The 25,709-nt window shown below is 42.5% G+C and overlaps 1 protein-coding gene across 1 annotated transcript; it reads left to right on the forward strand.

The window, feature by feature from the left end:
* On the forward strand, positions 1-25,709 carry KPNA7 (karyopherin subunit alpha 7). The gene is made up of 10 exons (XM_025986236.2): positions 1-70; positions 1,022-1,150; positions 5,178-5,260; positions 5,677-5,945; positions 7,328-7,410; positions 9,342-9,605; positions 11,042-11,275; positions 12,963-13,145; positions 23,064-23,210; positions 25,558-25,709. Exons 1-10 carry the CDS (start codon positions 5-7, stop codon positions 25,669-25,671), a joined length of 1,572 nt encoding a protein of 523 aa, XP_025842021.2. The 5' UTR covers positions 1-4; the 3' UTR covers positions 25,672-25,709.

Below are 25,709 nucleotides of genomic sequence, written 5' to 3' on the forward strand. Positions count from 1 at the left end.
CAATATGCCAACTTTACATGCTCCAGAAGAGAGGCTGAGAAAATTTAAGTACCGAGGCAAAGATGTGTCTGTGAGTACCCAACCACTGCTTCACTCTCTGGAGGAGCAGTGCAGTGAAAATCTCATGGTTGAGATGCATCATAAATGGAATGGAGCAGGGGTGCCTGGGTGGCTCAGTCGGTTAAGAGTCCGACTCTTTCTTTTGGCTCCAATCATGATCTCAGGGTAGTGAGCCTGATGGCTCTGCACTGAGGGTGGAGCCTGCCTATGATTCTTTCTCCCCTCTCCTTCTGCCCCTCCCTTGCTCGTGTGCATGCATGCTCACGTGCTCTCTCTCTCTCCCTCTATTAAAAAAAAAAATGGAATGGAGGATCAGGACATGGGGATGACAAAGCAAATATACCAAAATGGAGATCTAAAAGATAAATCATTTCTCCCAAGGACTCCCAATACTATAAAGTCTATGGGTTTCTTCTGATCTAAGAAAAAAGGGTATATTGTTTTGTTTTTAATTTTCATCTCCCTCAGTCTGGCATCCAAGTAAACCTCCTGGGACTAAATCAAGACTAGATGAATGACCTGTTGATGGATGGTGGAAACGGTCAGGGGACATGTGGGTTGTGACATCCCAGTTCCCAGCCCTGCCTGGATCCCCAAGGTCGGGAGGCCCACCTGCTCTTCAGGGACTAATCAGCACTGATGAAAATGTGTTCAGACTCGGGGCAATGGGATGCTTTGCTCACATGGCTTTCCAGCTGAGAGAGTCCTAGCCTGCCAAGATTGTAGATAGACTTCCTTCACTTTGGGCAGAAGGTTGACTATTTTTCTGGATGTGGTATAGTGGGAGAAAGCAGAGGAGGTAAACCATGCTGAGACTATTTACTGTGTGATCTTAACTCTTCCAGCCTGTTGCAACTGTAAAAGTGGAATCTGATGCTTTGAAGCATGTTCTAAGAGCTAAATGTGGTGACAACCTAACTTCCCTACTCTAAGGGCTTCAATTCTTTCTTTTCCTCACTAGATGAGGCGGCAACGGAGGATAGCAGTCAGCCTGGAACTCCGGAAGGCCAAGAAAGATGAGCAGGCCTTAAAGAGAAGAAATATCGCCAATTTCTCCACTGATCCAGCTTCTGAACAACCAACTAAAGGGGTACACTGGGAATGTGGTGTTCATGAGAGTTGTGTATGAAATACGTCCTTAGCTAGTTTCTCTGGCTTGAAGATATTTCATAGATTCAGAAATTGCAAGTTCTCATTGAGGGTCTTTAAGGAGAGGAATGGAGAGTTCATGGTTAGAACTAAGCTGATGTTTTCAGAAAGCTAAGGGCTGTTACCTTTGTGACTGTGAGTTTGAGATCTATGTTCTGAGCAGGGTGGGGGTAGGCAAGAGGATGTTTCTAATGGAAATTCACTTGCCACCACTTGGTCAGAAATAGGAAATGAGGGCTTAGGAAGGTTCTCTCTCAGAATCATCTAGTCACTCAATACATAAAGGCTTGCCTAGGATCGGAATGCTGTCTTCTGTCTTCCATTCCCCATGCACCTCAGCCTCACTCAGTACAAATTCTGGGTTGACTTGCAGGCCAATATTGTTTTTGAAAATCCTTTCTGGAATGCTCTGATGGGGAAGTTTCTTCTCTTAGACTCCACTAGCCTTGTATCTACGTGTCTTTGATGATCCATCACCACCTATGTTCCACCTTAACCATCATTGCACCCTTGGGATTAGGACACTTATGGGGCAGAGATGAGTTCAATCTGGGCAAGTGGATCCATTGACACGGTAGCTGCCATCAAATGGAATGGCTGTAAGCATTCTCTGAATTGCCATACGTGGCTTCTTTCACTCAGTTTAACATTTTCAAGTTTCATCCATGTTTTGCATGCGTCAGTATTTTATTCCTTTTATAGCTGATTGTATAGATATACCATGTTTTGTTTATCCATTCATTAGTTGGTGGACATTTGTGTTTCCCCTTTTTGGCAATTATGAATAATGCTGCTTTGTACACAAGTATTTGTGTGGACATGTTTTCAATTCTCCTGAGTATACCTAGGAGTAGAATTACTGGGTCCTATGATCATTCTGTTTAACTCTTTGAGGAACTACCTTTGGTAAACTGAATAGTGCCCCACCCTACTTCCTCCATCAAAACCTCCATCTCCTAATCCCAAGAGCCTGTTAATGTTACTTTGGTAGGACAAAGGGGACTTTGTAGGTGTGATTAAACTAAGGATCTTGAGATGGGGAGATTATCCTGGATTAGCTGGATGGGACCAATCACATTGGTCCTTATAAGGGTGAAGGACAAGTTAGAGCAGGTTATAGGACAACAGAAGCAGAGATTAACATGTTGTGCTTTGAAGATGGAGGGAGGGGGTCACAAGCCAAGGAATGGAGGTGGCCCCGCTAGAAGCTGAACAAGGCTAGAAGACTGATTCTTCCCTCAGAGCCTCCAGGAAGAGCCAGCCCTTCCTTTAGTCTAGTGAAGCTGATCATGAATTTCTGACCCCCCAGAACTGTAAGAGAATGTGTTGTTTTAAGCCACTAAATTTGTGGTAATTTTTACAGTAACAATAGGAAACAAATATATAGCCAAACTATTTTTCAAAGTAGCTATACCATTGTACATTCTGATGTTCTTTTAATTTTCATTTTTTAAAGATTTTTTTTTTCTCATGAGAGAGACAGAGAGGCAGAGACCTAGGCAGAGGGAGAAGCAGGTTCCCCGCAGGGAGTCCAATGCAGGACTCAATCCCAGGACCCCAGGATCACAACCTGAGCCAAAGGCAGGCACTTGACCACTGAGCCATCCAGGCATCCCTTGATATTCTTCTTTAAATTTAAATTCAACATATAGTATATCATTAGTTTCAGGTGTAGAGTTCAACAATTCATCAGTTGCAACAATTCAACAGTTGCATATAACACCCAATGCTCATCAGATCACCCAATTACATCACATTCTGACAGTTTTACCAACACTTATTGTTGTCCATTTTCATATTATAGCCATCTAGTAGGTACAAAGGGCTATATTGTTATAAAATTTTGATATGTTTTCCTAACAACTGATGATCATTTTTTGATATGCTTACTGGCTATTTGTAGATCTTTTGAAGGAATGTCTATTCCAAACCTTTGCTCATTTTTAAACTTGAGTGATTTGTTCATCTATTGTTGAGTTGTAAGAGTTCCTTATACTGTCTATTCTGGAGACTAGATACCCTTACCCTTATCCTACCCTTACCAGATATATGATTTGCAAATATTTCTTACTCTGTGGATTCTTTTCACTTTCTTGGCAGAATCCTTTGAAGCACAGAAGTTTTAAATTTTGAAACCATTCAATTTGTCTACTTTTATCTTTGGTTCTTATGCTTTAGGTATAATGTTTAAGAATCCATTCATTGCCTGATCCAAGGTCACAAAGATTTATGTCTAAGTTTCCTTCTAAGAGTTTTATGGTTTTAGTTCTTATTTTTAGACCTTAGTTCTCTATTTTCGACCTGATCTATTTTGAGTAAATTTTTGTAAAGGGTGTGAGTAGGGGTCCAATTTCGTTGTCCTGCATGTGGATATTTTGTTGTCCTAGCATCATAAGACCATCCTCTCCCCCATTGAATTGTCTTCCAACCCTTGTCTAACATCAACGGACCATAAATGTGAGAGTTTATTTGTAGACTCTGGATTCTCTTCCATTGATCAATATGTTTATCCTCTGTCAGCACAACACAGAATTGATTGCTGTAGCTCTGTAGTAGGTTTTGGGAAGTGTCTTCCAATTTAGTTCTTTTTCAAGATTATTTTGGCTATTTGGGATCCCTTGCATTGCCAAATGAATTTTAGAATCAACTTGCCAATCTCTTCTATAATGATAGCTCAGATTTTAATGGAGATTACACTGTATCTATAGATCAGTTTATAAGAGTATTGCCATCTTGACCATGTTAAGCCTTCCAATTCATGATCATGTGTATTTTTTAATTTGTTAGGTCTTCTCTAATTTTTTTATAGTTTCAGTATGTAAGCCACGTACTACTTTTACTAAATTTATTCCCAAGTATTTTACTCTTTTTGATGTCATTGAAAATAAAATCATTTTATTAATTTCAATTTGGATTGTTCATTGCTGATGTATAAAAATACAAGGGATTTTTATATGTTAATCCTGAAGCCTAGCTGAACCTCTATTTTTGTATATGTGGAGATTCCTTAGGCTCTTCCATCTTCAAATTCTTGAATTCTGCAAATAGCAATAATTTTTATTTTTTTTCCAATCTGGAAAATCCAATCTGGATGACTTTTTTTCCCCCTTACCTAGTTCATCTGTCTAGAACTTCCAATACTACATTGAATAAAAGTGACAAGAGTGGACATCCTTGTCTTGTTTCTGATTTCAGGGGGAAAACTTTCCATCCTTTACCATTTAAGTATGATGCTAGCTGTGGGGTTTTATTAAAGATGGCTTTATCAGGTTGAGGAAGTTGCCTTTTATTTCTAGCTTGTTGAATGTTTATTATCATGGAAGTGTGCTTGAATTTTGTCAAATGCTTATCTTGCATTTACTGAGATGATTGTGTACTTTTCCCCCATCTCATTAATAAGTCCTACTATATTGATGTTCATATGTTGAACTGCCCTTGTCTTTCTGGATTAAATCCCAGTTGGTCATGATGTATAATTCTGTTCATATGTTGATACACTTTGTTTCCTAGAATTCTTCTTCCTGAAATTAGCTCTTTTTCTTGAATAATCTCTTTTTGGATCAAATAAAACAAATTGCTACAAGCCTTTGGTCAATTTTTGGAGTTTGGAAGGTTGAACTACTTGTGTTGGTTTTCTTGTTTTTATGGAGGAGGGAATTTTTGGAGGTCCTTACTCTGCCATTTTTGCTGACCATCACTAACATGTTCTTACTGCATGGGATGAAAAGTTGTTGGGGATACAAGTGATGATAGGGATGACCCCTTCCCCAGAGCATAGGGAGTATCCCACAGATCCATGAGATCTATAAGACCTCCAAGTGTTCTTCTCTCCCCTAACGGAGACCAATGTGCAGACTGGGGACATCTTGTCCAAGCCAGCCTGTTCTAATCAGATAGATGGCAGGACTAGATAACCGTCATTATTCCTTTGGGCAGAGACTCTGACCTGAATGTGTGTCTCCTTGCAGGTCAGCCTCACCCTGCAAGAAATAATCAATGGTGTGAATACCTCAGATCCAGACCTATGTTTCCAGGCCACCCAGGCAGCCAGGTATCACCAAACAAACTTCTGCTGTTCATAGGTTCCTAGCTAGAAATGAGCTCCAGTGGCCTATTTGTTTTTGTGGAGGTGGCAAAATGCCCACACAATATAAGACAAGGCAAGTCCATTCAAAAGCAAGACTAAATTATTCCTCTACACTTAAGATATGCAAGTGTTGTCAGAGATGAATTGCTTAATTTAAATTGGCCTCTATAGGGATCTCAGCTCATAGATAATACCTAAAGGGAAAAATATTGCCTTGTCACTGCAAAGTGCTACAGGCTGGACGTTAGGATATTAAGTAGCTTGGCCCCAGATGTTAGTCTCATTTGATAGCTAGGAATGCCAAGAACACTTATAAAGGAGGTTCTTAATATCAGCCTCACATGACTTGTTTATATATATTTTTCCCTTTCATTACAAAGGAAAATGCTGTCCCAGGAAAAGAACCCTCCTCTAAAACTGATTGTTGAAGCAGGGCTCATTCCCAGGCTGGTGGAGTTCCTGAAGTTGTCACCTCATCCCTGCTTACAGTTCGAGGCAGCCTGGGCTCTGACCAACATTGCTTCAGGGACTTCCGAGCAGACTCAAGCTGTTGTGGAAGGTGGGGCCATACAACCTTTGGTTGAGCTCCTGTCTTCCCCCCACATGACTGTGTGCGAGCAGGCAGTATGGGCCCTTGGTAATATAGCAGGTGAGACTCTCCCCTCTTCCCATTGGGGTAGGAAGCCAGTGGGCTGGGCATCTGGCATGCTATGGGAGTTCTCTGGGTAGCATAAAGATTCAATACACTCAGTATAAATATCTAGAAAAGCTGAGAATAGTACGACAGGCTTTTCCAAAATCCAGAGTCCAGTTCAGAGACCAAAAACTAAAGTGGCAACCAAATGATACAGTATGTGCTGAAGCTCTAGGCTGTCTAGTGAGGTCTGTCAATACCGGGGTCCTACAGCCTCAAGTCTTAATGGCTTCAAGAACAAAAGACAAGTCTTTGACCCATACAGCATATGTAATAGACCCTTGCATAACCCAGGACCCTGAGAGAATTCTATCTCCACTGAAAGTTACTAAGGAAACATAGCAAAAAAAAATGTTTCTTCAGTGTGGGGTACAAGTCTCCCCTGTAAATGCAGTCCTAAAATGGCCTTGTGAATTTGGGGTTGATGCTATATTCCCTGCATGGTCCAGGAAAGCATAAGATGAGGAGTTAGTGCTGCAGGGTTGGAAGCTCCAGGATTCCTGGCTGAATATAAATACAATGCTCTTGGGAGGATACGAACTCAATTGGGCCCCTCAGGATTTAAACAAATTAGGATCAGCCAAATATTAGCAGTTTCAAGTTCAGAGAATCAACAACCCACCATGACTGAGTCAGCAAAAACAAACAGTATGATTAGACCTCCAAGGACTTCAGATACTGGGATTAGCAAACACAGAATATAAAACAAGTCTGCTTGTTAAATGCTTGCAGAAAGGAAGCACCCATTTGCAGAGACTTTGTCCTTCATTTTGCTTGGTTCAGTAAGGAACAGGCAAAACTGGGTGGTATAAAGTCACCTATGCCTTGCTTTGGTGGTTGGAGTATTATAAACTGAGACTTCTAAGGTCTCAAATTGGTATAGTCTTGCCTGAGTGGGACAGCAGGTGGCTAGCATCTACCCATTCCCCCACACTGGGTTCTGAGTTGCATTTGCAAGTTTCCACCCCATGTCAAAGTCGCCTGGGAAGACAATTTGGCCTGCAATAGCCTCCTTCATCTTCCTGAGGAACATGCTGTGAAGTGCTACCAGTATTTAGAGTCTTGAGCACTTCCTGGACCCACTGGCTGCCTCCTTTATGTGTCCACAGACTACTTATAATGATCACTGCTGGGTAGTGCCTGCTTTTCACACTTGGCCTATCTACCCAACTGACATGATGGAGACCCAGGATCTAGTTCATGCCTATACTATGTACTTGTCCAACCCAGGGATACTGTGGCTTCTCTCCCTTTGTACAGCCTTTTAAAAAATGAGTCACTTAGCCCAGGATTCTCTCCGCTCCCTGTTTAATTGTCACATTCTTATCTATTTGTAGGTGATGGCTCAGAATTCAGAGACATCGTTATCTCGAGCAATGCCATTCCACATCTGCTGGCCCTGGTTTCATCAACCATACCAGTAAGAGTCTTTGAAGTAGAAAAACTAGCTAGGTAACAAGTTTCTGAAATTGGGGAAGTACTTTTAAGTCAATGCTAGGTCATATGCTTGCTGCCTTGTCCCTTATGACAGCAATTATAAGCAAGGCCTAGGATTGAATATCACATGGGGCAGAGATTGACTTGAATTTGGCCCCAAGGGCCAGTAATGCTGATTTTTCCTCAGGGGGCATTGGAAGAGGTCCATTAAAATTTTTCTAAGCTTATAATCCTACAAAAGTAGATGTTTAAACTCTCCATTCAAGGGGCACAGACAGAATTAATGGGTCATCTATTCTGATCCTAGGTATTAGGTCTACGTTTGAAGCTTAGAGTCAAAGTTGATTGATGTGGCAACAATAGGGGACCCCTTTGGATAAATGTTGGTTCTAGATTTGTCTCAAACAGAAATGAAGAGAAGGTAGCTTCTAAAAGCCCAGGGAATACCCATCCCCCAAGGAGGGAGAAAACCTGACATTGTGGAATCAGAAAATGGCTGACATGACCAGGGAGTTTGCAAAGAGACAGCAGTGCAAGATGACAAGTAGGGCAAGGGTCCTAGACACCCACATGCTGGCAGAGGGAAGCAGGAAGTGATCTGATCTTTTGGAAAGACCCTTCTGGCTGTTTGTAAAGTGATAGCGGAGGGAGCTGGAATGCTGCCATGCTGGACATGGGGAATAGGAAGAAGAAAGGTTTTGTGTTAGGTTGTTTGGATGGCTATTCTCCTAGAGAAATGGGAAGGATGGAGGGGAGAAGGAATCAGAGCCTTAGTTGTACATATTAATTTGAGGTGAGTGAGAGGCATCATCACAGCAACATCAGGTAGATGGTTAATGCAGGTCCAGATAGTCATGCATGCATACGTCATCAAGCTGGGCAGGATCAACTAGAGCAGGGGCCAGCTGGTTGCTTTTGTAAATAATTTTTTTTTGGAGCACAGCCATCCCCATTTATTTTTACCCATATTGTCTGTGGCTTTGGTAATGTTACAAGGGCAGAGATGAAAAATTGCAACAGAGACCCTATGGCCCATAAAGCTGGAAGTGTTTACTCTCTGGCCTTCTCCAGAAGAAATATGCCAACCCCTGACCTGGAATATAAGGAGAGCCTGGGACCAAGGGTCTCAAGCTCTAACAATCAGAGTCTGCCCCAAAGACTGAGAAGAAACAGCCCATTTGGCAATAGAAATGCTGGTTTGGTGTCATAGGTGCCAAGAAGGGTTTTTCAAGAGGGGTACTAACTAAGGCTAAGAAGGACAGTAACTTTAGAATTGAAAAGGCAGTTGTTGGATTTGGTGGCCTGGAAGAAACCAATTTCATCACCCAGTACAAAGAAGTAGGGGCAGAAATATGACGAGAGGGGTGGAAGAACAAATGGGAAGCTGCAAGGTAGACAGTGAATAGAGATGGACTCTGGGAAAAGTAGGAACAGGATGATGGCTAGAGAGGTGGGCCCCAGAGTGTGGGAAGGATGTAGAGAGGCGATGGTGGGGATAGAATCTTCAAAGGCAAAAATGGGATCCAGATGCAGGGTAGGAAGACTGACCCTTGAACAAAGATCAGGAATGTGGTTACCACATGTTGGTGGAGTGAGTGACAGTTGCGCAGACCAAGTAACTCGTGCTTGGCCTTTGTTTTGTCAATGAAAAATAAAATAGGTCATCAACTGAGTCAAGTAGGGAGGGACATTTTGAAGAATATGAGGAAACCTCCACCTAACATTTGAAAAGGAAGCTTAAAGCTCATTCTTGGTCTCCTCTGTATGCATCAGTATCGAGAACATATTCTGCATGAAGCTCAAATACTTTGCTCCACACTGGTCAATAATATTGATCAGGGATGGCAAGGACACACAGCTGTTGGCATTTTTCCTTCTTTGCACCCAATGCTGGAAGTAGTCTCCTTATTACAGATCACGTTTCTGCGGAATATCACGTGGACCTTGTCCAACCTGTGCCGAAACAAAAATCCTTACCCTTGCAAGACAGCCGTGAAGCAAATGTTGCCTGTCCTGTCCCACCTCCTGCAGCACCAAGACAGCGAGGTTCTCTCGGATACCTGCTGGGCCCTGTCCTACCTCACCGATGGCTGCAATGAGCGCATCGGCCAAGTGGTCAACACAGGGGTCCTGCCCAGGCTGGTCCAGCTTATGAGCAGCTCAGAGCTCAATGTCTTGGTAAATGTCCCCAGGTCCCATCTGGGTCTGTATGGGCCTTCAGATTAGAACATGTGAGTCCTATTCACTTGAACAAGACCTCTCCCACCCCCCAGTCTTCCATAGTCAGATCTCTTACTTTACCTAGAACAAAGCTTGTCATCTGCATTTCCCTGGTTTCTGCTACTCTTTAGCCAAAGACGAATCTCTCTTGATCCAAAAATCCTAGTGGATGTTAAATAATTTACTTTGTCTTCCTCTGGTAGCTAGAAAATAGAGACAAGCACCAGATTAAAATAATACCTTCACCCAGCAAACTATTCTTTAGTGGCTGTGGCCTTGCTTTCCAAGGATCTGTGCATGCAGATGTTAACAAGTTGGCTAATATGGTGTGCACATGTGTGAGTGTGTGTATTAATGTAAAGCTCATTGTAACATTTGAATTTCTTACTCAAGTATAAAAGAAAATTCCCTCTTATCCTCACCCCAGTTTGTTATTAGACTATTTCAGTATAGGTGAAAATGAAAAAAAAAATCAAATGCTTTGCTTAGGTTATGAAATGTGTCCCTTATACAATATGCTTCTTGAAGACATGCCTTAAGATATGGGTGGCCTTTTGGATTACTGTGGCTAACGTATATTTATGCAGCCTTAGTGATCATCTATGTCTAGATTAGCATAGTATTCCTCATATGTCAAGGTTAGTTTGGAGATACTTTCTACCCTCTCTGCCCCCAACAGTATCTATAAAAAGCTTCTAGTCCTGGGGTGGGGGGGCCTAGGGCCCATTTGGAGCCATCCTGCCAAAGTGATTGGCCTCTAGCACTACTTCCACCTCTCACTTGATTAGCAGATACCTAGCATATAAGGCTAGGAAAACTCCAGAACTGTTGATAGTCTGTGCTGGGGCAGCCATTACGGTGCAGAGAAATCAAAATAAATGCAGTCATCCCTTAGAGGATGGTTGTCTTGAGCCCAATTGCACCCCCCATCCTGGGGACCTACAGAGTTGAGAGGGAGTTTGTGAATACATAAAAAAAAATGCCATTGGGATCTCATTAGCTCCAATTAAATATACAACAAAAACTTGATACTGGTGCTAAATACAAATTTGGTAGAAATTATTACATTATACACACTGTAATCAATTTAGCGATTTTCCCAGTGTAAGGATACAGAAAGGGCAGCATCATTTCTTAATAAAGGCAACACTTGACCTCTATCTCATGTGAGCTGGAACTATCGAGAGTCTAGCCTAGTACCTGTAAACTATGCAAATGGCTGTGGATGTGCTGAATTAATAAGGATCATGGACTTAATCACTATTCGCAGGTTTTCTGAGCACCATCAACATGGCATGACAAATATCTGGGAATGCACAGAGCTTGGTGTGATTATCTCCTTCTGTTACAATACATTTGCAATGCTTGGTTATACCATAGCCTTGTTCTTCCAGACCCCCTCTCTCCGCACAATCGGGAACATCGTCACAGGAACGGATTACCAGACCCAGATGGCCATTGACGCGGGCATGCTGAACGTGCTGCCCCAACTCCTGATGCACCCCAAGTCCTCCATCCAGAAGGAGGCAGCTTGGGCCTTGAGCAATGTGGCTGCAGGGCCCTGCCAACATATCCAGCGGCTGATTGCTTGCGGCATGCTGCCTCCCTTGGTGGCTCTGCTAAAAAATGTAAGCGGTGCACTCCATGTCTGTGACAAAAGGCTATTTTCCAACCAGCCCTGTGTTGAACTCCTCCAGGAATTCAGACACAGGCTAAGAAGCAAATTAATTGAGCTCACAACAGAGCTATGAGACCTTAGTTTCCTAACTCTCCTTGGAAAAGAAGAGGCATCTCATTTTGGCTGACCCATTAAAGATTTAAGAGACTAAACAGGCATTGTTCAATGAAAAGGTGATCCCATGGATCAGATATTCAGAAAAAAATATTGACCTGGAAAATATTGGTTTATCTTTAGTGTTAAAAGAATGGGCCATCCACTCTACTTGCCAAAAGAGAGGGGTAGGGGAGGTTTGGTTTTGTTTTAGGAGGAAAAACCTATCAGGTTATGGTGATATTAGACACTAAAGAACTGAAAGGCCACTGAAGGTGGCCTTTTCAGTGTAAAAATCACACCAATTAGAGTGGTAATATACACTGAAAACCCAGACATAAAAGTAGAAATACAATAAAACTTCCTTCTTCCCCCTGACTCCTACTTGCCTTTCCCAGGACTACTACTATTTGTCAGCATTTCTTTTTGCCATCTTAGAATGGATGTGATAGATGTTTAAATCCTCTACGTGTGAAATGAGCCAGGAGTGGCTCAGTCTTGTCGGGGTGGGGAGGAAAGCGTGGTAGGATGGGGAAGGGAAGCTGCTGGTGGTGAGCCTGCTCTCCAGTTAGATGGTGGTTTCCCAGATGTGTGACCCAAATCAAGGGTTCAATCCATCAGGTATTTCCTATCCTCTGTGTGTCTGTGAGTCTGTACATATTCTAATCAGAACATCCAGTCACGAATCAAGGAGTAATTTTATTTCCAACTGCCTTTTGAATTACAACTGGCTCCAAGCTAGTTATCGTTGTGTCCTTTTTTGTTTGTTCTTTAAGCTGAGGTCACAGTTTTTCCCCAGCCATTAAAGCAGGAATAACTCCTGCCTGGGGATAGAAGGATCTATGGCAGGACGCCTGGGTGGCTCAGTGGTTGAGCATCTGACTTTGGCTCAGGGCATGATCCTGAGATCTGGGATCGAATCCCACATCAGGTTCCCTGTGAGGAGCCTGTTTCTCCCTCTGCCTGTGTGTCTCTGCCCCCCTGCCCTGTGTCTCTCATAAATAAATCTTAAAAAAAAAAAAAAGTATCTATGGCAAATTACTCCCATACCTCTGGGTAAAGTGTTTCTTGTAAATGCAAGGCAAGGCAAACATTGAGTAATGTTTCAATGGCCTTCTTCTGTCACCTCTGGGCTGGCTCAGTCCCTGAGATCACTTCTGTGTGCTTAGCTTTGTAGCTCTGGAGCTTCTTGTCCATAGTTTTCCTGTGACAGAAATACCAGAAATGTTGACCTTTAGGTCACTATAACCTAAAGTTCCAAGCATAATGTCTATTTTCCCCATAAACCTGACCTAAAGAAATGAGTCTACATCAACTTAGAACCTTTTTTAAGGCCCCATAGGAGTCTGCCTGTCTGCTTCTGGGCTTCTCAAAGATGCTGTCTTCTGCATAAGAACTGGAGGCAGATTGCTGGGGTGTTCTATGTAAATTGCACATACAGTCCTGGCTGTCATTAGCCTACCTAGAAATTGAACTAAGTGTTAGCATCTCTATATTTAATTTCTTCAGGATCTCTAAAGAATGTAAATGTTCTCTTTCTGTAGGGAGAATTTAAAGTCCAGAAAGAGGCTGTTTGGACTGTGGCTAACTTCACAACTGGAGGCACCATAGACCAGTTGATCCACCTTGTCCACTCTGGAGTTCTGGAGCCACTGGTGAATCTGCTTACCATCCAAGACACCAAAATTGTTATCATCATCCTTGACGTTATCTCTTTTATCCTCCAGGTGAGCTGTTTGAAGCAGGTTGGTTTTTAAACAGCAGTCTCCAATTTTAAGGCATTTAATTTGGTTCTTAAAACTCCCATGTGTATTCTCTTTCTTCTCCTTCACCCTTCCTCCTGGCCATGTATCCTATGGGTAACAAAAACAAGAGGACTTGCAAAGAAGGTCCATCTTCATTTTTCAAATGAGTGCCCAGCATTGTTTCAGATGCTCAGGATACAACAGAACAATACTTTTGTTCTGTTTGAGCTCATATATTAATTGGGAGAGAAACAGACACAGCAGTTTAGAGTTTATCTGGTAAAAAGGCAGTCACTGGTGTCTCAGAGAAGGGGGGAGAATGGTGATCCCTTGTATGTAATTGTCAGCAGAAACTTGTCTCAGGAAGAACATTTATGTAAAACCCTAAAAGAAGTGAAGCAATGAGTCTTGTGGTTATCTGGGGGAAGAGTACTCAAGGATGAGTGGGAGTGAATGCATAGAAGGTGGTAGTCCTGCTCAGAGTACCCAGATCACATAAGGTGTGGGAGCACTTCAGCTTACTCTGAGTGAGATGGAGAAACAAATCAAAGGTTTGAAGCAGGGGAAAGCAGTCTGTGAACCACACGGCTGGCTCTTTTAGAAGGCTAAAACATAAGATGCACTCAAAAGAGCAGCAAGAAGTTACAAGGGTTAGATCTTGAAACTGGCCACAAAGACTTGAATTAGAAAACTAGAAAAGTCTTATTTCTGAAAGAAAGCCGGTGTTCATAGACCATTTGTGTCAGTTCTATATCACAGCATAATTGATTACTCCCTAGAGGTCTAGAACAAATACTTATTATCTCATATAGTTTCTGGGATTAGAAATCTGGGGGCAGCTTAGCTGGACGGTTCTGGGTCTCATGAGGTTCAAGGTGTCAATTGGGGCTGCAGTCTCATCCAAAGGCTTGATGGAAGCTGGAGGATCAGCTCCCAAGTTGGCTCACTCACATGCCTGGAAGGTTATTCTCACTATGTGGACCTCTTCATAGGATCATTTGTGTGTCTTCACATTATGGCAACTGGGTTCTTCTGGAAGAAGTTATCTAGGAAAGCAAGGTGAAAGCCCCAGTGGCTTTTATAACCTAGCCTTGGAAGTCATTTCAACAACATCCTATTGGTTACAACCCCACTCAACATGGGAGGAAGCTATACAAGGGTAGGGATCATCTGAGGCCATCTTGAAGGCTGGCTATATTCATCTGGTTAAGGTTCTTTTATATGCAACTAACCTGTTTGAAAATTTTCAAAGTAGCACCAGGGGACTCCTTTTAGAAGCTCACTTTAAACATTCATTTTTTTTAATTTCTATTTATTTATGATAGTCACAGAGAGAGAGAGAGAGAGGCAGAGACACAGGCAGAGGGAGAAGCAGGCTCCATGCACCGGGAGCCTGACGTGGGATTCGATCCCGGGTCTCCAGGATCACGCCCTGGGCCAAAGGCAGGCGCCAAACCGCTGCGCCACCCAGGGATCCCTAGAAGCTCACTTTAAACATCCTTTTCATGTAACTGTTTTGGAAAGAACTGACCAGAGTCAAGAACAGATTTGAAACAGCACCCAATTAGACACTAAGATTGAGTAAATCACATAGATGAGGAATAGAGACTTGCCACCCATAGACAAAGTTGGACATAATGATAATACCACATTTGTGAAAGCACACTTGTGGGCTGTAGAAATTTAACTTCATCTGTTTCATTTGAACTAAACATTTGGGATGTTTTTCCTTGGGAGAGTCTGGGGAAAACAATATCTGATAGACCAGAGAGAGGCACTGGAATAGCAGCTTAGGAGGACAAGGTCCTCTGGGCAGCAGAGTGAAACTCAAGGTTTTTTGAAATGACTTTGGGGCTGTTTGCTGTGGTGTCAATGTCCAAAATCCTTTTCCAGAGTTCTGACTGCTCTTGATCATCCCACTTTCCCCCAGCTTTCTTAGGTTAATCTAGCAGATTGGTCCTGCCTCAGTTTCTTTGCTCAAAGCCAAAAAAAACCCCACTTCATTTTGGACCTGCAGATAGGACTAGAGCGTGTCAAGGTTTAGAGATACAGTGCAAACCCTCATCAGGTAGACAGTGTAGACTAAATAATATTTAACTTGAACCATGGGAGGTTTTCTTATCACTGCACACAAAATAGAGAGCTGAGCCCTTCAGGAGCTGACACCAAAGCCTTTTCTTTATTTCTCTTCACTTCTCCCAAATAGGCTGTTGAGCTAAATTACTCCCCCGTCTCCTAAAATGCCACACTTATTCCTTCAAATCTTTGTCTTTGCCCCTCTTTGCTTTGGGAATACTGTGATTATCCTATGGTTGACCCTGGCACAGCACTCTTCATCAAGAACATGTGTTATTTTCCAAGCCTTTTATGTACATCTTCTTTAACTTAAACAACTGATCATTTACCATATTCTTTCTATACTGTAACAATTATTTACCTGTCTGCCCCAATAACATGATCTTAAAATCTTAAAATCACATCTTCATATGGTTTTGTAGGCCTTGCCCATAGTAGATGTAAATGTTTGAATGAATAAACAGCTCTAAATGATAAATCCAATGATCAGCATTGGATTAAATCCACTCATGTTACTTGTTTCCAGGGAATTTGGTTATTTCCCATGATGTTATTAAGGGTCTCCTTCATCTTACTTCTCAAAGCTTTCCAGAGAGGGTATGGCCAGAACACCTACATTTATTTTTTTTTTTTTTTTTTTGAGAGAAAGATTTTAATTTTGTTTTTATTTATTTATTTATTTATTTTTTAAGATTTTAATTTTAATTTTTATTTTTATTTTTTTTTTTTTAATTAAGTTTTATTGGTGTTCAATTTACCAACATACAGAAAAACACCCAGTGCTCATCCCGTCAAGTGTCCACCTCAGTGCCCGTCACCCATTCCCCTCCAACACCCGCCCTCCTCCCCCTCCACCACCCCTAGTTCCTTTCCCCGAGTTAGGAGTCTTTATGTTCTGTCTCCCTTCCTGATATTTCCCAACATTTCTTTTCCCTTCCTTTATATTCCCTTTCACTATTATTCATATTCCCCAAATGAATGAGAACATAAACTGTTTTTCCTTCTCCGATTGACTTATTTCACTCAGCATAATACCCTCCAGTTCCATCCACGTTGAAGCAAATGGTGGGTATTTGTCGTTTCTAATTGCTGAGTAATATTCCATTGTATACATAAACCACATCTTCTTTATCCATTCATCTTTCGATGGACACCGAGGCTCCTTCCACAGTTTGGCTATTGTGGCCATTGCTGATAGAAACATCGGGGTGCAGGTGTCCCGACGTTTCATTGCACCTGAATCTTTGGGGTAAATCCCCAACAGTGCAATTGCTGGGTCATAGGGCAGGTCTATTTTTAACTCTTTGAGGAACCTCCACACAGATTTCCAGAGTGGCTGCACCAGTTCACATTCCCACCAACAGTGTAAGAGGGTTCCCTTTTCTCCGCATCCTCTCCAACATTTGTTGTTTCCTGCCTTGTTAATTTTCCCCATTCTCACTGGTGTGAGGTGGTATCTCATTGTGGTTTTGATTTGTATTTCCCTGATGGCAAGTGATGCAGAGCATTTTCTCATGTGCTTGTTGGCCATGTCCATGTCTTCCTCTGTGAGATTTCTCTTCATGTCTTTTGCCCATTTCATGATTGGATTGTTTGTTTCTTTGGTGTTGAGTTTAATAAGTTCTTTATAGATTTTGGAAACTAGCCCTTTATCTGATATGTCATTTGCAAATATCTTCTCCTATTCTGTAGGTTGTCTTTTAGTTTTGTTGACTGTATCCTTTGCTGTGCAAAAGCTTCTTATCTTGATGAAGTCCCAATAGTTCATTTTTGCTTTTGTTTCTTTTGCCTTTGTGGATGTATCTTGGAAGAAGTTACTGTGGCCAAGTTCAAAAAGGGTGTTGCCTGTGTTCTCCTCTAGGATTTTGATGGACTCTTGTCTCACATTTAGATCTCTCATCCATTTTGAGTTTATCTTTGTGTATGGTGAAAGAGAGTGGTCCAGTTTCATTCTTCTGCATGTGGATGTCCAATTTTCCCAGCACCATTTATTGAAGAGACTGTCTTTCTTCCAGTGGATAGTCTTTCCTCCTTTATCAAATATTAGATGACCGTACATTTCAGGGTCCACTTCTGGGTTCTCTATTCTGTTCCATTGATCTATGTGTCTGTTTTTGTGCCAGTACCACACTGTCTTGATGACCACAGCTTTGTAGTACAACCTGAAATCTGGCATTGTGATGCCCCCAGCTATGGTTTTCTTTTTTAAAATTCCCCTGGCTATTCGGGGTCTTTTCTGATTCCACACAAATCTTAAAATAATTTGTTCTAACTCTCTGAAGAAAGTCCATGGTATTTTGATAGGGATTGCATTAAACGTGTAAATTGCCCTGGGTAACATTGACATTTTTACAATATTAATTCTGCCAATCCATGAGCATGGAATATTTTTCCATCTCTTTGTGTCTTCCTCAGTTTCTTTCAGAAGTGTTCTATAGTTTTTAGGGTATAGATCTTTTACCTCTTTGGTTAGGTTTATTCCTAGGTATCTTATGCTTTTGGGTGCAATTGTAAATGGGATTGACTCCTTAATTTCTCTTTCTTCAGTCTCATTGTTAGTGTATAGAAATGCCATTGATTTCTGGGCATTGATTTTGTATCCTGCCACGCTACCAAATTGCTGTATGAGTTCTAGCAATCTTGGGGTGGAGGCTTTTGGGTTTTCTATGTAGAGTATCATGTCATCGGCTAAGAGGGAGAGTTTGACTTCTTCTTTGCCAATTTGAATGCCTTTAATGTCTTTTTGTTGTCTGATTGCTGAGGCGAGGACTTCCAGAACTATGTTGAACAGCAGTGGTGAGAGTGGACATCCCTGTCTTGTTCCTGATCTTAGGGGAAAGGCTCCCAGTGCTTCCCCATTGAGAATGATATTTGCTGTGGGCTTTTCGTAAATGGCCTTTAAGATGTCGAGGAAAGTTCCCTCTATCCCAACACTCTGAAGGGTTTTGATCAGGAATGGATGCTGTATTTTGTCAAATGCTTTCTCTGCATCTAATGAGAGTATCATATGGTTCTTGGTTTTTCTCTTGCTGATATGATGAATCACATTGATGGTTTTACGAGTGTTGAACCAGCCTTGTGTCCCAGGGATAAATCCTACTTGGTCATGGTGAATAATTTTCTTAATGTGTTGTTGGATCCTATTGGCTAGTATCTTGTTGAGAATTTTTGCATCCATGTTCATCAGGGATATTGGTCTGTAATTCTCCTTTTTGGTGGGGTCTTTGTCTGGTTTCGGAATTAAGGTGATGCTGGCCTCATAGAACGAATTTGGAAGTACTCCATCTCTTTCTATCTTTCCAAACAGCTTTAGTAGAATAGGTATGATTTCTTCTTTAAACGTTTGATAGAATTCCCCTGGGAAGCCATCTGGCCCTGGACTCTTGTGTCTTGGGAGGTTTTTGATGGCTGCTTCAATTTCCTCCCTGGTTATTGGCCTGTTCAGGTTTTCTATTTCTTCCTGCTCCAGTTTTGGTAGTTTGTGGCTTTCCAGGAATGCATCCATTTCTTCTAGATTTCCTAATTTATTGGCATACAGCTGTTCATAATATGTTTTTAAAATCGTTTGTATTTCCTTGGTGTTGGTAGTGATCTCTCCTTTCTCATTCATGATTTTATTAATTTGAGTCTTCTCTCTCTTCTTTTTAATAAGGTTGGCTAATGGTTTATCTATCTTTTTTTTTTTTTTTAATTTTTTTTATTTATTTATGATAGACACAGAGAGAGAGAGAGAGAGGCAGAGACACAGGCAGGGGGAGAAGCAGGCTCCATGCACCGGGAGCCTGATGTGGGATTCGATCCCGGGTCTCCAGGATCGCGCCCTGGGCCAAAGGCAAGCGCCAAACCACTGCGCCACCCAGGGATCCCCTGGTTTATCTATCTTATTAATTCTTTCAAAGAACCAACTCCTGGTTCTGTTGATCTGTTCCACAGTTCTTTTGGTCTCGATATCATTGAGTTCTGCTCGAATTTTAATTAACTGTCTTCTTCTGCTGGGGGTGGGGTCTATTTGTTGCTTTTTCTCTAGTTCCTTTATGTGTAAGGTGAGCTTTTGAATTTGAGATCTTTCCAGTTTTTGAATGGATGCTTGTATTGCGATGTATTTCCCCCTCAGGACTGCTTTTGCTGCATCCCAAAGATTTTGAACAGTTGTATCTTCATTCTCATTAGTTTCCATGAATCTTTTTAATTCTTCCTTAATTTCCTGGTTGACCTTTTCATCTTTTAGCAGGATGGTCCTTAACCTCCACGTGTTTGTGGTCCTTCCATACTTCTTGTTGTGATTAAGTTCTAATTTCAAGGCATTATGGTCTGAGAATATACAGGGGACTATCCCGATCTTTTGGTATCGGTTCAGACCCGATTTGTGACCCAGTATGTGGTCTATTCTGGAGAAAGTTCCATGTGCACTTGAGAAGAATGTGTATTCAGTTGAGTTTGGATGTAAAGTTCTGTAGATATCTGTGAAATCCATCTGGTCCAGTGTATCATTTAAAGCTCTCGTTTCTTTGGAGATGTTGTGCTTAGAAGACCTATCCAGGGTAGAAAGAGCTAGATTGAAGTCACCAAGTATAAGTGTATTATTATCAAGGTATTTCTTGAGTTTGGTTATTAATTGGTTTAAATATTTGGCAGCTCCCACATTCGGGGCATATATATTGAGGATTGTTAAGTCCTCTTGTTGGATAGATCCTTTGAGTATGAGATAGTGTCCCTCTTCATCTCTCACTATAGTCTTTGGGGTAAATTTTAGTTTATCTGATATAAGGATGGCAACCCCTGCTTTCTTTTGAGGACCATTTGAATGGTAAATGGTTCTCCAACCTTTTATTTTCAGGTTGTAGGTGTCCTTCTGTCTAAAATGAGTCTCTTGTAGACAGCAAATAGACGGGTCCTGCTTTTTTATCCAGTCTGAAACCCTGCGCCTTTTGATGGGGTCATTAAGCCCGTTCACGTTCAGAGTTACTATTGATAGATATGAGTTTAGTGTCATCATATCTATTCAGTCCTTGTTTTTGTGGATTGTTCCACTGAACTTCTTCTTAAAGGGGAGTTTTAAGAGTCCCCCTTAAAATTTCTTGCAGAGCTGGTTTGGAGGTTACATATTCTTTCAGTTCCTGCCTGTCTTGGAAGCTCTTTATCTCTCCTTCCATTTTGAATGAAAGCCTTGCTGGATAAAGTATTCTTGGTTGCATGTTCTTTTCATTTAGGACCCTGAATATATCCTGCCAGCCCTTTCTGGCCTGCCAGGTCTCTGTGGAGAGGTCTGCTGTTACCCTAATATTCCTCCCCATAAAAGTCAGGGACTTTTTTTCTCTTGCTGCTTTAAGGATCTTCTCCTTATCTTTGGAATTTGCAAGCTTCACTATTAAATGTCGAGGTGTTGAACGGTTTTTGTTGATTTTAGGGGGGGATCTCTCTATTTCCTGGATCTGAATGCCTGTTTCCCTTCCCAGATTCGGAAAGTTTTCAGCTAGGATTTGTTCAAATACTTTTTCTGGCCCTCTGGCCCTTTCGGCGCCCTCAGGAACCCCAATTAAACGTAGGTTTTTCTTCCTCAGGCTGTCATTTATTTCCCTTAATCTATCCTCATGATCTTTTAATTGCTTGTCTCTTTTTTCCTCAGTTTCCCTCTTTGCCATCAACTTGTCTTCTATGTCACTCACTCGTTCTTCCACCTCGTCAAGCCTCGTCGTTAGGACTTCTAGCTTGGATTGCATCTCATTTAATTGATTTTTAATTTCTGCCTGATTGGATCTAAATTCTGCAGTCATGAAGTCTCTTGAGTCCTTAATGGTTTTTTCTAGAGCCACCAGTAGCTGTATAATAGTGCTTCTGAATTGGCTTTCTGACATTGAATTGTAATCCATATTTTGTAACTCTGTGGGAGAGTGGGCTGTTTCTGATTCTTTTTTTTGAGGTGAGGTTTTCCTTCTAGTCATTTTGCTCAGTGCAGAGTGGCCAAAAACAAGTTGTACTGGGAAAAGGAGAAAAAGAGAAGGAAAGAAAAGAGAAAAAGAAAAAAGAGAAAGAAGAAAAAAAAGGGAGAAAAAGAGAAGAAAAAGAAAGAAAAAGAAAGAAAGGAGAAAAAAGAAAAAAAAAGGGGGTGGGGTGGGGTGGGGGAAGCAATCAGAAATCAAGAAGAAAGAAAGAAAAAGCACAAAACAAAACAAAACAAAACCAAAAACAAACAAACCAAAAAAAAAAACAAAAATAAAAACAAAAAACACGGGGGAGTATCTTCCGATTCTGTGTACTTTAAGTCCCTTGACTTCCCTTGGAACTGGTCCGAGTCGCTGGTCTTCTGGGGGAGGGGCCTGCTGTGTTGATTCTCAGGTGTTAGCACTTGGGGGAGCTGCTCTGCATCTGCCTGGTGCAGGGCTCAGTGGGGTTGTTCACCCCGTGAGGCCCCGGGAGGAAGCCACAGTGGCGGGGGCAGCTCTGGGACCCTGGATTCAGCTCCCGCAGTAGCTCCGGGGCTCTCCGTCTGCAGGGCCTGGGGGCTCCGGAGCGGGGCCACTGATCTGCTCAGCTCGGGGGCAGGAGGGTCCTCGCTGTCCTGGGCCCTCCCGGCCTCTGCCTGTCCCGGGGGAGGCCGGATCCTGGGCTGTGTCCCGGCGCCCTGTGCTCCGGGGCCTGCGCTGTTGGATTCGCGGTCCCGCCCCGCAGCCCCCTCCGCGGAGCCGCCGCCCGAGCCCCTCCGAGCTGTTCCCGGAGCCGCGCCGCCCCCTCCGCGGAGCTTCTTCCTCCGCCCGAGCCGCTGCTGCCGAGCTGCTCCCGGAGCCCCGCAGCCCCCTCCGCGGAGCCGCCGCCCGAGCCCCTCCGAGCTGCTCCGGGTCCCGCCGAGCGCTGCAGCCCTTAGGGAGCTCGGCGCATCTCCCTGGGGCACAGGTGCCTGTTACTGTCCCAGGGAGCCCGAGGGCATCCCCGCCTTTCTGGGGATCCTGCTCCAATTCCCCGGGAGGCCTTTCCGCGGGGAAGGTTGGTGCAGCTCCTGCTCCTCCGGGACAGGGCTCTCCTGTCCTGGGGACACTCGCCCCGGCCTCAGCCCGACTCCTCGCGGGGCCCCTCCCCCTTGGAGGCCTTTTGTTTCTTTATTTCTTTTCCCCCGTCTTCCTACCTTGATAGAAGCGCGAACTCTTCTCACTGTAGCGTTCCAGCTGGTCTCTCTTTAAATCTCAGGCCGAATTCGTAGATTTTCAGGATGATTGGATGGTTTTCTAGGTAATTTGTTGAGGACAGGTGACCTGGAGACCCTACTCTGCCGCCATCTTGCCCCTCCCTCCAGCTCTCTGTTCGAACACCTACATTTAAATAACATTTCTTGAACTCTTTTAAACTTTAAATTTTAAACAATTTCCATTAATTAGAAAGGGGATATCTATTAAACAGTAGTAGCAATGTATTTATGGAGGGCAGTATACTTGACAAAAGTTGTATTTTGTGCAATTAATATAAATCTATGTACTATAAACATCAACATCTAAAAGAGGAGGAAAATCCTGATTTTTTTTTTCTTTTGAGACAGACGGAGAGAGAAGAGGGTTGGTGAGGGGGAGAGGGAGAGAGAAATCTCAAGTAGACTCCATGCCCAGCATGGAGACCAATGTGGGGCTTGATCTTACAACCCTGAGCCAAAATCCAGAGCTGGATGCTTAACTGACTGAGCCACCCAGGTACCCCTGATCCTGCAATCTTAATTAGGGAAAAGTAAAACTGTGGCTGTCCATTCTGGAATGGGAGCCTTTGGTCTGATTCCACAGTGGTAAAGCTCTACCTCCAAAGGGCTTTTGTCCAGTCTTACTTTTTCTTATATACCCACAGGCAGCAGAGAAGCTTTCAGAGAAGGAAAATCTGTGTCTTCTGATAGAAGAAATTGGTGGCATTGATAAAATTGAGGCTTTGCAACTTCATGAGAATCCTCAGGTTGCCCTGACTGCTTTGAACATTATTGAGAACCATTTTTGTGAGGTAAGTGATTTCAGAGTGGAAAGGAGTACCTAGACCTTCTGGCAGGCCACCTTAGTGGGTGATTCACTGGGCAGGTGCCCATACTGCTCCTGTGAGGTGGGTGACAAGATGGACGGGTGGGCTTCTTTCATGACTTAGCTCTGAGTTTCTCCCCATCCATGTTGAATGGTCTATCTCTGAGTGACAGATCCCTGGCTCCTGGAAACCATTCTAGTCCCATAAGTTTGTCTTCCTGCCTCTGGTTTAGAACTTTGTTTTTTGTTTGTTTGTTTGTTTGGTTTGGTTTGGTTTTCCCCTGCTTGCCTCTTTTGATGTGGGATGGAGGAAGGGAGGTGATATGATGCTGAAGTGATTTTTTTTTTTTTTTGAGAAACACAAACAACTAAGGCAGGTCCAGTTTTCAAAACATTTTGCTACTTACTGCATTTTGTCTCTTTCCAGAATATGGGGTTTGGGATAAATTGTACACAGGGCTTCTAACTTTTCTACAGGAGCAGGGAATAATGATCAGCCAGCACTAGCCACTCCTTTGAAACATTTTTTATTGTAATAAAATATGCAACATAAAACTTTACCATTTTAACCATTTTTGAGTGTATGGTTCAGGGTCATTGACTACCTTCACACTGCTATGTAGCCATCACCAGTATCATCTCTAGAACTTTCCCATCTTTGCAAAATGAAGCTCTGTCCCCATTAAACATTAGCTTCCCATCTTTCCTCTTCCCACAGCCTGTGGCAACCACCATTTAACTTTCTTTGTGAATCTGATTACTCTCAGTACATCGTATAGGTAGCCTTCTACAGTGTTTGTTCTTTTGTGACTGGTTTGTTTTACTCAGCACAATCCCTGCAAGGGTCGTCCATGTTGTTGCAGGTGCCAGAATTTCCTTTATATTTTAGGCTGAGTAATATTCCATTGTGTGGATAGACTACATTTTGTTTATCCATCCATTTTAGATATTCACTTGGACTATCCTGACTCTTGTGAATAATGTTGCTATGAATATGGGAGTACAAATATCTGTTCGAATTCCCGCTTTCAGTTCTTTTGGGGGTCTATACAGAAGTGGAATTGTTGGGTAATTCTATTTTTAATTTTTGAGGAACCACTATCCTGTTATTCATAGCAAATGCACCGTTTTACATTCTCCCCAGAAATGCATGAAGGTTCTCATTTTTCAACATCCTTGCCAATACTTGTTATCTGTTTGATCATAGTCATCCTAATGGGTGCAAAGTGGTATCTCACTGTAGTTTTGAGTTGCATATGCATTAGATATTTTCCATATGAAGAAGATGAGCTCAAAGTTCTTCAGTGGCCAGGGGGCTGGCGGTTTATAGTGGGTGACATTCCATTAGGCATCAAATTTGAATCCACAAAATCTTGAGCCATACAACAAATATGACTGGGTTGATGTCTGCCTTCAGTTAGATGAACCAATACTGGTTTGGGACAAAGAGGATGCTCTCAAAGCAGAGAGGACTCCAGAATAGCAATCAGCATTTTCTGGGTTAAGGAATTAGGAAACTGATCTCTTAAAGGAGGTTCAGATCTCTAGGACTCATCCAAGGGCTCCACACTTAAAGACTTTGGATTTAGAAGTAACAGCTACATACACTGTGTCCTTACTGGCTGTAAGGGCACTGTTCTGTGTATCAAAACTGTACTTAAAAATAAGCCAGACACAAGAGCACAAATACTGTATGATTTCACTTATATCAGGGACCTAGAAGAGTCAAACTCAGGCAGACATACAGTAGAATGGTGGGTGCCAGGGCGCCTGGGTAGCTCAGATGGTTAAGCATCTGCCGTCAGCTCAGGTCATGATCTCTGGGTCTTGGGATCGAGCCCCACATCAGGCTTCTGGCTCAGAAGGGAGCCTGCTTCTCCTCCCCTCTCTCTCTGCCTGTCCTCCTGCTCATGTTCTCATTCTCTCTCTCTCTCTCTCTCTCTCAAATTAATAAATATTTATTTTAAAAAAATGTGTGTGCCAGGAACTGCAGTAGAGAAGGAAATAGTTAGTGTTTAACAGGTACAGAGCTTCAGTTTGAAATGACAAAGTTCTGGAGATGAATGGGAGAGGGTGCACAGCAATGTGAATATACTTAATACTACCAAACAAATGGTTAAAGATGGTGAATTTTATGGGTATGTATGTTTTACCACACACATAAACTGCATTTAAGTTCCAACCTGAGAGATATTTCAATGCTTCTTTCCTCTGAGGGAGATGAGGCAAATTTAGAGCAAATTGCTAATCCACAGAAGATGTTAAGGAGTCAACTGTGTGGCAATAATGTGCTGAGAGCCTGCAGGTATAATAGTGTCTCTTCTTCCCTGAAGGGAGAAGAAAGTGGTGCAATATTACCAGCCCTGGACCAAGATAATGAATTCTTAAATCGCTTAACAAAAAAACACCAAGGCCCCACGACTTCTAAACAAAGGACCAAACCCTAATGGGTAACTTCTTTGAGAACCTTCTATGAATTGGCTTG

Source organism: Vulpes vulpes, chromosome 3, assembly GCF_048418805.1.
Source record: "Vulpes vulpes isolate BD-2025 chromosome 3, VulVul3, whole genome shotgun sequence".
In the NCBI taxonomy this organism is placed as follows: Eukaryota; Metazoa; Chordata; class Mammalia; order Carnivora; family Canidae; genus Vulpes; species Vulpes vulpes.